This window comes from Molothrus ater, chromosome 14, assembly GCF_012460135.2.
Source record: "Molothrus ater isolate BHLD 08-10-18 breed brown headed cowbird chromosome 14, BPBGC_Mater_1.1, whole genome shotgun sequence".
Lineage (NCBI taxonomy): Eukaryota > Metazoa > Chordata > Aves > Passeriformes > Icteridae > Molothrus > Molothrus ater.
In genome coordinates, this window is record NC_050491.2 from 136,584 (window position 1) to 148,691 (window position 12,108).

At 33.3% G+C, this 12,108-nt stretch overlaps 1 protein-coding gene across 7 annotated transcripts in view; it reads left to right on the forward strand.

The window, feature by feature from the left end:
• RPGRIP1L (RPGRIP1 like) overlaps positions 1-12,108 on the forward strand; it is a 52,019-nt gene that overhangs the window by 30,257 nt on the left and 9,654 nt on the right. For 5 of the 7 annotated variants that reach the window (XM_036402243.2, XM_036402241.2, XM_036402240.2 and 2 more), the window contains 5 exons: positions 790-917; positions 3,681-3,864; positions 5,408-5,492; positions 7,468-7,601; positions 10,338-11,638. In XM_036402243.2, coding sequence (XP_036258136.1) covers positions 790-917; positions 3,681-3,864; positions 5,408-5,492; positions 7,468-7,601; positions 10,338-10,441 — 635 coding nt within the window. In that variant the 3' untranslated portion in view covers positions 10,442-11,638. Of the gene's footprint in view, positions 1-789; positions 918-3,680; positions 3,865-5,407; positions 5,493-7,467; positions 7,602-10,337; positions 11,639-12,108 lie in introns of those variants that run through there. The other 2 variants (XM_036402244.2, XM_054516387.1) reach the window with 2 other exon arrangements.

The following is a 12,108-nucleotide window of genomic DNA, read 5'->3' on the forward strand; positions in this document are numbered from 1 at the left end:
GTTCCAAAGACTCTTTTAATGAATATGCTTTTTTTGTCTGCAGATAACAGCCCATGCTGATACTGGAATCCTTTCAGAGAGTGAGAGGGCTAGGATGCTATATCACATGTGTGACACAAAGTTATTAGATTTATTTAAAGATTATAAAAGCCAGGTGAACCTGTTCGAGCTCCAAGCTTGAACTGTTTATTATAGCAATAACCAAGTCCATGATACCAAGTTTAAAATAAAAGCAGAAGTAGAATGCTAACATTTTATGTTTAGTTGTTGGCAACTTTTGCATAAGAATTCATTAAAAAGATTGGAAAAACTTGTTGAATGTTGATTTTGAATACCAGTTGTCTTTATCATTTGCTTCATGGAAAAAAAATGCTCTGCAGTGTTCCAGAAAGTAATGCACCTGCATATAGAACTACTTTTTTACTAAAGAAAAAAGGTGCATTCTTCTTTTACATGTGCATGGTGTTAAAGGAAGTCAGAGGAAATTCAGACCATATTCTTAAATAAAGCTAACAGTTGTGCATACTTAGTTCGTTTCAGGACTTACTCTATTAACCAGTTTGCATCTGGAAAACATTTTTTTAACTAACCAGAAAAAATACAGATTACATGACTCTAAATGTCATCAGTTCACAGTGTTAGTCTTCTTCAAAGGAAAAGAAAATTTACCTGGCACTTACTCTTTTTATATTAGAAAAGGAAATTTATTGCTATCAGATTTCTTATTAAGTCTTAAGTGGCCTAAAATATAGTGGGCATTACCTGCATTGATTTTTATTTTTTTTTAAGATCAAGAAGATCATCAAGAGGATGATGCTGTTGAATCAATAAAAACTGATAGTGATGACTGTATTATTTCAAGTCCAGTATCCACAAATATTAAACAGCTGAGTCAGAGTATACATGGCAATTATTTGGTAAGACTAAGAAAAATATTTTAAGCCTAATGTCCTCTAAGAGTAGCTTTGCTGTATCTAACATCAGTTTTCAATGAAGCTGTACGTGTACAGTATCAAATCTCTTGACTTATTCTTAAAACCAGCAATTCAGGACTAGAAGTCATATATGCAAAATAGCACAGCATGATATAAATTTGGAAAACTTACTTTGAACAGTATTTCAATAGGATAGTTCTCAAAAAAAGAAAATTCACACTTTTAGATCTAACATTGACTGAACCATCTTAGCCATAAAACTAGTACTTAAAATTAACAGGTTTAAATATTCTGCAATGTGATATCCTAGAGGTAGGGGGGTTTTTTAAGTGCTCTTTTTAAGGCTCGGTGGTGTCTTACAAAGTAACTAGTAACAAGAAACATGTATAAGAAATACTGCTCCTTTTTTAAAGCGGTAGAAAGTACATCTTTAAGAAGTACCTATCTTCAACTACAGTAGATTTGTAGAAATGCTGTCACTTATATGTTCTTCAGAAAAATACAGAAGGTACTTTTGAAGATTGCAGTATTTATAAGTAAAATGTAAAAAAAATTCAGGTGTAATTTTGAGAACTAAAATGAATACTAGTAATCACTATTAAGTCAAACTATAATACAGTTGCTCTATACCTTTCTAGTCATCCTGTATTTTATTTTATCAAAATTATTTAAAAACAATTCTGAGAGGATTTTGTATGTAGATTAATTTCAGGTTGATAAATTTCTGCGTTCCTCCATTGATCTGTTTTTCGGTAACAATGTGCATGTTTGTGAACAGTAGATAAAACCAGTAAAAGCTGTACACTATTAAGGCAATGTATGATAAAAGTTGGATTTTAAAAATATGTATTACTTTGCTTGAATTCTTGGGTTGATTATAGAATACAGCATGTCAAAATTGCTGTTGAATTATTTTTTGTTTGGTTAAGATCAGAAATCACTGCCTTTTATCTTTTGAGATAATTATCCTGCTGATACTCAAATACTGTAAATAGGTTTTGTGATTTTTGGAGATCATTGTGCTAATTATCCTATAAATATTAATTGTATGCTACACTATATAAGTAATTTAAGATCACACCAGGGTTATTTGTATGTTGCAAATTAGACAGTTCATAGTTATTTCTTAGATATATTGATCATAAGGCATATCTAAAAGATTTTCCAGTATCAAACTATACCAGTTGCTTCTTTATTTTTTCTTCTTGTCTATGATGTATGATTGATTATAAAATACTTCATTTTGTTTAATTTCATTTATAAATTTGAATATGAAAAGCATATTCAAGTCAAAGATCATCACTTTAATGACATTCAGTAGCCATTTAACTTATTAGATTTTAGGGAAAAAAAATTTCTAAAGCCATGAGCCTTTATTAGTAGAGACAGAATGGTGTGGATTTTTTTCTCTCATCTTGGTAGAATTTCCATGTACCTGCTGAATAGTGAAAGAACCTTATTGAAATATTGATCCAGATTTGGATTTTTTGTTCAAGTGTCATAGGATACATAATAAAAAGAAAAGTCTTTTGAAAGGAGGGGGTTAAATTACATAATCAAATACTGAAAGGACTTGACAGCAATGGAAATTATTCTGTATGGTGAATATTTTTACAATAGGATACATTGCTTTTCATTTTGATTAGTTTTATAATTTTCTCAGCAAAATGTAAGCTATCTCCATATTAAATAAGAACATTAGTTTGGAATTCTGACTGAATATAGAAAGCTAGTACTTTGAATGTGATGTAGTACTTCAAGTGAATAAAGTTTAGAAATTAAAATTGTCAAAATATTTCCCTATAGAAGAAATATTTTAATAAAGTTATGAAAAGAAAGTAATATATTGAAAAGAAATAAGTTTTTAAAAAATCAACATTTCTGTATCCAGTGTGTTCTCTTTGCTCTTTGAAGAATATCATCATCGAATGCTCACCTACATTTTCCAGTTTTGAAACCATTGTGGCTTTTCTTTCTTCCCAGAGTAATTTCAGGAAATCTTTGTGACTCTTTCTTTTGAGTCTGACATGCCCACCTAAATAAAATTTACTAAAATTTATCTGTACATAAATATTCCAGACTTTGCAGAACAGTATGAAACCATTTCATATAAGGAACAGAAGAATGTAATTTCAGTTAAAGATAATAAGAAAAGGCTACAGTGAAGAACAACTGGGATGTTACTTTTATTATCACATGTTAAAATTAGCTTTGTAAGGTGTGTTTGACTTAACTAGGAAAGTTCACTATATGAAGTTGAATTCTTTACAAATACATTATTACATTACACACCTAACAATTTTGTGATTTGATGGATTTTAATTGAACTGTTTGTAGTATAGTCTACAGTAGGTACTAACAATTCTCTTTTATTTGGAAAACTTCAGTACCTTGTATTACTGACAGTATTTTAAGCAGTTACAGGATCACTTTGCTGTGTAGGTAAAAATAATGACAGCTGGAATTTGTGATTCAGGTAGCATTTTTACCTAAAGATAACCAGCAGACTATGACTACTACAAAAACGTTTTAATCATTGAATGGAAATCAGTATCTCTTGCAATAACAGTCTTAGCTACAAACCCTGGAGCTTTAGATTCTCATTTTGTATATGTCTGTCAATCAGTATTAATCATATAAAAAGCTGATGATTTACATACACACATATATATATGTTTGTTTTGTGTTAACACTTAAAGAAACAAAAAATAATTTGTATTATGTTTATATTTTGTTTTTAAATAGGAAGTTGAAAAAATCCAGATTAAAATTACATCACTTGGTCTTACTGAGTCACGAATAACAGCAGATGAAACAATACAGCAGCTGTTTGTAGAATGCAGATTAAACAATTTCCTTGCAGAGGAGACCCCACTGTCACTTCCAAAACCACCTAGTGGTCAGAGGATTCACTATAACTATAGCACTGGTAAGTCTGATGTATTTCTGAGCAGGCTTGGTTCTTCTCTTAAAATCTGTCTTATGAAAATACCTGCAATAAAGCCTGCTTTCTATATATTATAGTTGCATTTCTCTATGTGCCAACTCTATTTGCCTATTTTCCCGATATTTTGGGAAATACTAAAAGTGATTTTTAAGAAATGAGGTAAGTATGCAATTATCTGGTATACAATGAAATGCCAAAGGAGGCTGGTATATAAAATGGTAACAACACAACACATTTAAATATGCTGGTAGTGTATAAATTTCATAATTAGACTATACATAACTAAAATCTATATATTCTTTTTAGAAGAGCATGATGATCTAATTTTTCTATCAGTACATGATGATACATCTTAGCAAAAGAAAACATTCTAACCTGTACATCTAAAACTTAGTTGAAAAGAGAGAATATATAATTGGACTTCTACACTACTTGCAAATACTCAGTGTTCTTTTAATGACAACTTTTTAATAGGGGAACTAATTCATCTTTGTTTCATACTAATACATTGCCAATTAATACTTTATATTTACACTACTGGCATACATAGAACTATTGTAATAATTTAAAATTCTCTTGTTAATTATTTCCCCAGCTATGTCATCATATTTCAATTAACTTCTTCTTCCTGGTAGAATTGTCTTTCATTTAAGATTCAGCCTAAGTGCTTCAGTCTTGGACTTTTAGCTGAGAGTATTCTGTATGAATACTCTCATCAAGGTGATCAATCAAGGTTAGGGTTAGGGTTATTGCTATTTGTGACAAACCCTTAGTACAGACATTCAAATTAAGCATTCTTTTAAAAATAATTACGTGAAAGTGGCTTTGCAGAAACGGTGTCTTAGATCTTTAAAATTGCTACCATCTACAAACCTGATTTTAGAATGCAACTTCCCAAATAATTCACTCATTTAGATCTTCCTCTTACTCATAGACTATTGGATTGTTCCATGTGTAGCTGAAGACTGAAATTAATCAGAAATGTCACATCAACCACTTCTATGTTGGCATTGCCCACTTGAGAGGGAATATAGATGACAGATTTTCTCCAGTCCATTGGTCTGAAGATTTCTTCTACTGAAATACTGTGGCCGGAAAGGAGGATTGAATTACTGAGGCTGTCAAAAAGTATAAGCACTTTGCCATACATTCTCATTATCTCTAGCTTCCTTAGTAGAAGAAAATACAGTAAATCACTTCAAATACAAAGCAGTAAAGACCCTTTTAAAATCATGGCTTTTAAAATCATGGCTGCTATTGCCGTTAATAGAAAGTGGCAGCTCTGTGACATGCTTAGATGCTGCCTTTGTATCTTTTTTGACAGTGGTCATATAAACCTGCCAGTGACACACCATTAGATTATGATTCTAACATTTGATTTTAACATTGTTGTTCTTCCTTAGAAAAGAAAATTAAATAAACGTTTATTTTATTTTGTTCTTCTAATAGGTGAAAAAATGGTTTTTTTCTTCTAATAGGTGAAAAACAATTGATAACCAGTTATATTAATTTATTTACTTTGCAGCGATAAATGTGGATAAGGAAGATAATCATGCAGAAAGAGAGTATCTCAAGTCAATTCTTCTAAAGCCAGATCTACCTTCTGACAGGTAAAGATTAATACTAAAAACCTCTATTATAGGTCTTTGTAAAAAATGCTCATGGTTTGTCTTTTTATTTGTCCTTACTGACAGGGTAACCCTAAGTAGTTAATACATAACTAACAAGAAAAAAAAAATAATTGTTTCAGCTAGGAATGATGCCTGCATTGTGATCTGGCTGCTGCTGGTCTTATTTCTCCTCCGAGTAGGTGCATATGGAATGGAATATTACAAACTTATCTAATGTTTGTTTAGTGCTGTGGTTTAATTCTGGGGGGGTTGTTTCTTTTGCTGGTGTTTTTTTTTAAACAACTTTGTTTTACAAAACAGAGTTTCTAGAGTCTATCATCAGTAGTCTATCAGTAATGAATTTGGAAAGCACATATCTGTGCGATGGTAGAGTAGTACATTTGTTGCTTTCTGAATTCAGAATACTAAAAGAAGTCTTAACTGCAGGAAGTGTTCCTTGGCCCCAGAATTTAAAATAAAAAAAGGTATATGTGTATATATGGATGTAGCAGACATCTATTATATGAATACATACGAGAAAGACTAGAAATTAGACTTGTTCAATTTTATAGTAATAAATTTGTTCTTATTCATTTTTTTTCATTGAGGTAGCCATGTGTATTACTTGGAGAGAATGAATGACATACTTTGATTCTGTTTCTTCTTGAATATCAATATTCATTAAAATGGAACAACTATTAATTTAAAGATCCATTCAATGTACAGAAGACTAGGATACCTGCTGATTAAATTTGAAGCATCAGAGTCATTTGTAAATCTTACTCACAAATCACTGATTACTCCAAGAAGGAGTGATCTCTCTTCATTCCATATTCCTTATTTGGCATCTATATCAGGGATGTTGGTAAACATATTCTACTAAAGCATGTTTTACTAAGATTTAACAATAATGAGGATAAAATACTCCTTTTTATTTCCCTGACAGATAACTTAGTTGCTAAAGAAATTTCCCTGTCCAACCATCTAGGACCACTGTGGCAGTTTTACTTCACCACCTGATCTGGGACTGAGGTCCCTTGGCAGCTACACCCCCCACAACTGTCCCAGTCAGACCAGTTGCCTTCACCAACTCCAGCGCAGGTGTCCAGTCACTGAGTCTTAGAGGTCCCAAGCCTTAAAATAAGTTTTTGGTGCAGTAATTAAATAAGACAATAACAGTTCAAGTTGGAGCCTCAGAGTAAGGACCCTGAACAAAGGAACCCCTGGGCTTTCACACCCTTACAGGACAGTCTGGGGGTCACCGGCTCCTGCCACATTCCGAAGTGTCCCTCCCCTGGCTGTACCCAAAGTCTGGGAGTTACTGGCTCCAGCCTGTGTCTCTTGAGTGTCCCTCCCCTGGCTGGGCCATGGGTCCCTGGGCCTTTATTGTGCTAAGGGATAGTAGCTTCACAGCCTCTTGCCTTGGGCTGGGCTCCTCCAGTGCTCAACCTGCAGCTGCTCCTGAGCCACCTGCACTGGATTGATTCCTCAACACAGTGAAACAATAGCTGGTCTGTGTGCTGCAATTTCCCCTATAAATACTTAAATAACTATAGTAAATATTTTACAAACCTGAGGTAAAAATAAGGTAAAATAACAGCAGTGAGCTTTTTCTCAGAACAGAAGTATTCATCTCTTACATGTGCCATCATGTCACTACTGTTCCCTGTGTTACAAGTAGGTTGTTTCCTGCAGTTATCAGAATGTCTGGTTTGGCTTGTGCTGAAATTTCAGTTCTGTATTGAATAAATAGGAAGGCAGAAGTTCATCAGTAGTCCAGTTTCCCATTTTTTGTATCAAGAGGACCACCAAGAAACAAAATTTATGGAAATATTCTGCCCATAACACCAAGGATGTTTCTGCATTTTAAACTAGTAAAATAGTGTGGTTTTTTTCTTTTTTCATTATTTTTTTATTTGACTTTTGACCCTTTTTGAAAGCAAAATACCTTTTTTTTTTGTGCATGTGTGTTTAGCCTAAAATTTACAGTGGTCAGTGATCCTCCAGAAGATGAGCAGGATCTTGAATGTGAGGACATTGGGTTTGCTTATGTCAGTTTAAAAGAGATATTCCAGAAACAAAGAGATATCATTGAGCAAGATATTGATGGTAAGTTTTAAAGATCGCTTTCTTGTAAACTTCTGTAGCCTAAAATTCATTGAATTTCTACTTTGCTTTGTAGGCGTTACTGTGCAAGTAATTGTTTCAATAAGAAATTATTTAATACTAACTAATAACTTCCACATTTGTTTGCAAAAGTCTGCAAAAATACTATCTGTTAGTATTATTCCCTAAAGTTTTTTAAAAAAACCCTAAACCAAATAGCATTCTCACCTCATATAAATTAGTTGATAAAACCTAAGAACTTTCAAGCTATGTCCACTGCTATAATTCTGTCTTTTCTACAACATACTTCATTGCGGTATGACAATAAATATGTATTTTGTATAAAAATTCGTTTCGTATTAAAATTTTCATCAGCAATTTGGTATTACTAATGTCTGTATTTTATTTGAAATTACGTTATATCCCCGAGTACCTCAAGTTTGTTTCCTCCATATGAAACATGTATGATACAATGTGAAATACTGGTGTTTTTGATTAGGAATCAGTTTTAGTGGGCACCCTTCTGTAACAGACTGACCAAACTCATTGTGACTCATTAGAGCAAGGTGATGTGATTAAGAAGTGTGGAATCTTCCTTTTCCTAAGGTCATAGGATGCGTTTTTATAACATTGATAAGAAGACTTAAGAAGGCTTTTTGGTCCTTTTGTCAACTGTGAGGATAATATTCTCCTTGCTCAGTTTCCTGTTCCCCGTGGTAGCAGAGACACGATTACCAATGGTGCACTTTTCTCTTTAGTTTTTCCTCTCAATCCTCTTTCCCCCTTGGGGTGAAGCTCGGTGAAGAAGCTGAAAGCACCTCTCTTATAAAAGAGTAACTCTCCTTTCCCAGTAAGTGAACTAGTTCAGTGACTGGATGCCAAGCACCTATGTTCACAAGGCTCCTTTTGCAATAGCAAGAGTTCTAGTGAGCCCCAGCAGAATGCCAGGGAAATGTAACTTTACTACTTCTACTGTTGTGTCTAATTCCTGTACTTGAGCAATAGGGAGCTGAATAATGAGGGAAAAAAGTAGGCCTTCTTATCCACATCCATTCTTATCATGCATGATTTGCATCCACACTGTTGCTAAAATCAATTTACAGGAACGCGATAAGGAAAATTCTAAGAATCATCAAATTTCCATACTCTGGAAGAATAATATACAGATTTGATGCATTTCCTGCTGTGGCTGAGGAACTTAAGCTTTTCTCCACTAATCATTTTTCTCCAAGTACAAAAACTCCTCCAAAAATGTATTTTGTACTCTCTCACTGGAAGATTGATTTTTGTTCTGGAATTTATGACCATACCTCCACTGTCATAATTCCCACTTGATAAGATTGATTAGTTAGGTAAACATAATTCTTGAAAGTCACTTTCACAAAACTCTTAAAATTCCTAATCATCATCTGAAGAGACTTATTAGGACCATAAGGACTGAGTTTTATTACTAGTTACTGTAAGCTATTCATTACCATGTAATGACAACTACTGTAATATTGTGAGGAGAATTTCTTCCCCTAACTGTCAGACTAATTTAAACCAATTTTTGCTTTATGTTAATTATATATATGAAAATGATAATAATAGCTAGAAATACTTTTATTCTTTTTCCCTTCTGCATTTCTCCCCTTTCCTGCATATGCTGTACAGTTTTTTGGGGATTTTCATTGCATCCATAACATATAAAATTTTATATTTTCTGAAAATTAAGACGTTTCAGAGGATTTAAATTAATTTTATGTTAAAATATGTCAGATCATGGCAAAATAATATATCTGTATATTTTCTTAGATGAAGTAATTGTAAAAGGATTAATTCTTCAGATCTGAACACAGATGTCGATTAAATGTAAGGGCACAATAAACAGTATTGCTAAGTAGTGTTGTACACATTCTCTGAGTTGGATATTTGTTTAAGGAAAAATAATAAACCTAGACACAGGGAAATTCATAGGACACTACTGCATGAATATAAAGTCATTCTTAAGTTAGATACCAAACTTCCTTTATTCTTTTTGAGGATTGCAACCATATATCTTTCTCATCTTTTGTTGTTTTCATTGCTGTTTGTGTCAAAGTGGTTTATGTGAAATTTGAAGCAAGTAAGTGAATGGCTAAGCAAGAAGATGGATGAAAAATACTGTAGTCAAAACATCTAACAGTATGTCTCAGGGATAATAGGACAGTATAAGAAGTGAGAAAATAGAATTAGATGCTATCTTCTGATATAATTAACTATAATTATCCTGCTCTTCTGTTAAATAAAAAGGATACAGTCCCCTGAAGTCTGCTCTTGAAGCTGACAGTTTACTGAGTGATTTGTCGAGGCTGATTTGGACTCATCCATCATACACAGTGTAGAAAAAGCATTAATGTGCTGTATTTTTACTTAAAACTATTCCTATGTATGTAGATAGAAGTTTAATAGAATTTGGAAAATCTTTATTTACATATTGTGAAAAATAATTGTTTTATATAAACAATTATTATATTGATAGTTTCCTTTCTAAATTAATTTCAACACGAATACATTTATTGATTTATATTCTACTTCTAGGAGTGGTTAATTTCCAGTAGCCTGAGGGCCTGAACTGCAAGATTATTTATTTATCTCTCCCTTTTTTTTTTCATATGCTGGTTGCTCTTTAATCTGTCCAAACACTAAAGAAAACTATCAAAACAAAAGTGAAATCTTAAGTTGAATAGCTAATGCTGTTTTCTGATGTTTCCTTTCTAGTTTTTGATTCACAAGATGCCAGTGCAGTAATTGGAAAGCTCACAGTGACAGTGGAAGCCCTCAATGCACTGCGTTCAGTCCATGAAGAATGCAAAAATGATTAGGAGGCAGGAAAGGGACATTTGCCTATTGATGTTCTTGCTCCCAGTGTAAAGATACAAAAATTAGATCTTTATCATTCTCACAGTATACTTAATGTAAAATGTATATTAAAAAGATGCTTGATGTCCAGATATAAGGCTTTGTACATTTTTCAGTCTGTTTTCTTTTTTTTAAGGTCCTTGCTGAATTATACTTCAGGCTCTCGACACTTGATAGTGTAAGAGTCTAACTTAGTTCCAACAAAGTTTGGTTTCAAAGGCAAGCTTGCTTGTAAATTATCAGATACTATTTGGGGGTATTTTGTCTAAGGAAATAAGTGATGGTGAACCTTCAAACAGAAATGCTTGTAGATTGTTACTAGGAGTAGTTCTGTCACAATACTATGTCAGAATACAATAATTCCTGTTAGAAGTGACCTCAGGTAGTTTTTAGTCCAGTCACTGCAGGATTAGGTATTATGTTAGGCCATATTGCTCAGGGCTGTATCCAGCCTGGTCTGAAAACTTCCAAGAACAGGCACTGCTTAACTGCTCTCTGCACAACCTGTTCCAATGCCTGACTGTTCCCATAGTGAAAAAAGGAGACACATTTCTACACATTACTTCAATCCAAATTGAAGCCAAAGCTAGATCTCAGTACATGGAGCAGCTTTTGCACTTAATGCACTATCTAATAATTTAATTTGTTGGGGTTTTTTTTAATTCTAGGGATGGCATATTTATCATTTGTTTCGGCCATTTATATTTTGTGCAGAAATAAAAATAACAAAGCATTTTAGTGTTGATTTTCATGCTTTGTAACATACCATCACATTTTTATCTAATTTTGTAAAGCAGTTGACAAAAAATACCTGTTATTGTTATCAAAGTGGTTTGCTCAGGTAATGTTTCTGTAGATTTCAGTGGTAAACAATTTGTTATGGCTTATTCCTGGGTTCAGAGTTTTTTTATATTAGGCTCAGATTATTTTAAGAGTAAGGACAGCTGCAACAGTGCAAGACAGGTCTTCCACACAATTAGCAATTATTTGTTTCACATTTTTATGGAACTGTCATTCTTGTTAAATGCAGAATTATTTCCATATGTATTAAAGTCATATGTATTAAAGAACTGAACCATTCTTGAAAAAAAGTTGCAAAAATGTGGTCCTTCTACTGCTACAAAAAAATCAATAAAGTAAACTCTGTTTTGCTTGTTATAGACCAGTGGCTATTCTGATTACCTACATATAAGTATAAATAGCTACACAAGCTGACAGCCTTTGACTTCAGTGGTAATGAACAACCAAACTTCACTATAACATGAGGAAGACCTTCTTTACATTGAGGGTGGCAGAGCACTGGGACATCTTCCCAGAGAGGGTGTGGAGTCTCCTTCTCCAGAGACATTCAAGACAAAAACCTACCTGGACACTTCCTGCGTCACCTCCAGGTGACCCTACATTGGTGGCGTGATTGGACTAGATGATCTCCAAAGCTCCTTTCCAACCACCAAATAACTATTCTGTGAATTTATTTCAAATCAATGTTTTTTATTGAGGATAAGTAAAGGTAAGAGGTTGATGTAGCTGGGCCCGTGAAATATGCAGCTACTTAAAGGGCCGTTGCAAGTACAGTGGAGCCAGCCAGACTCCTTTCAGTTGTGGCAGACAGTGTAGAAGGGGCACAAAA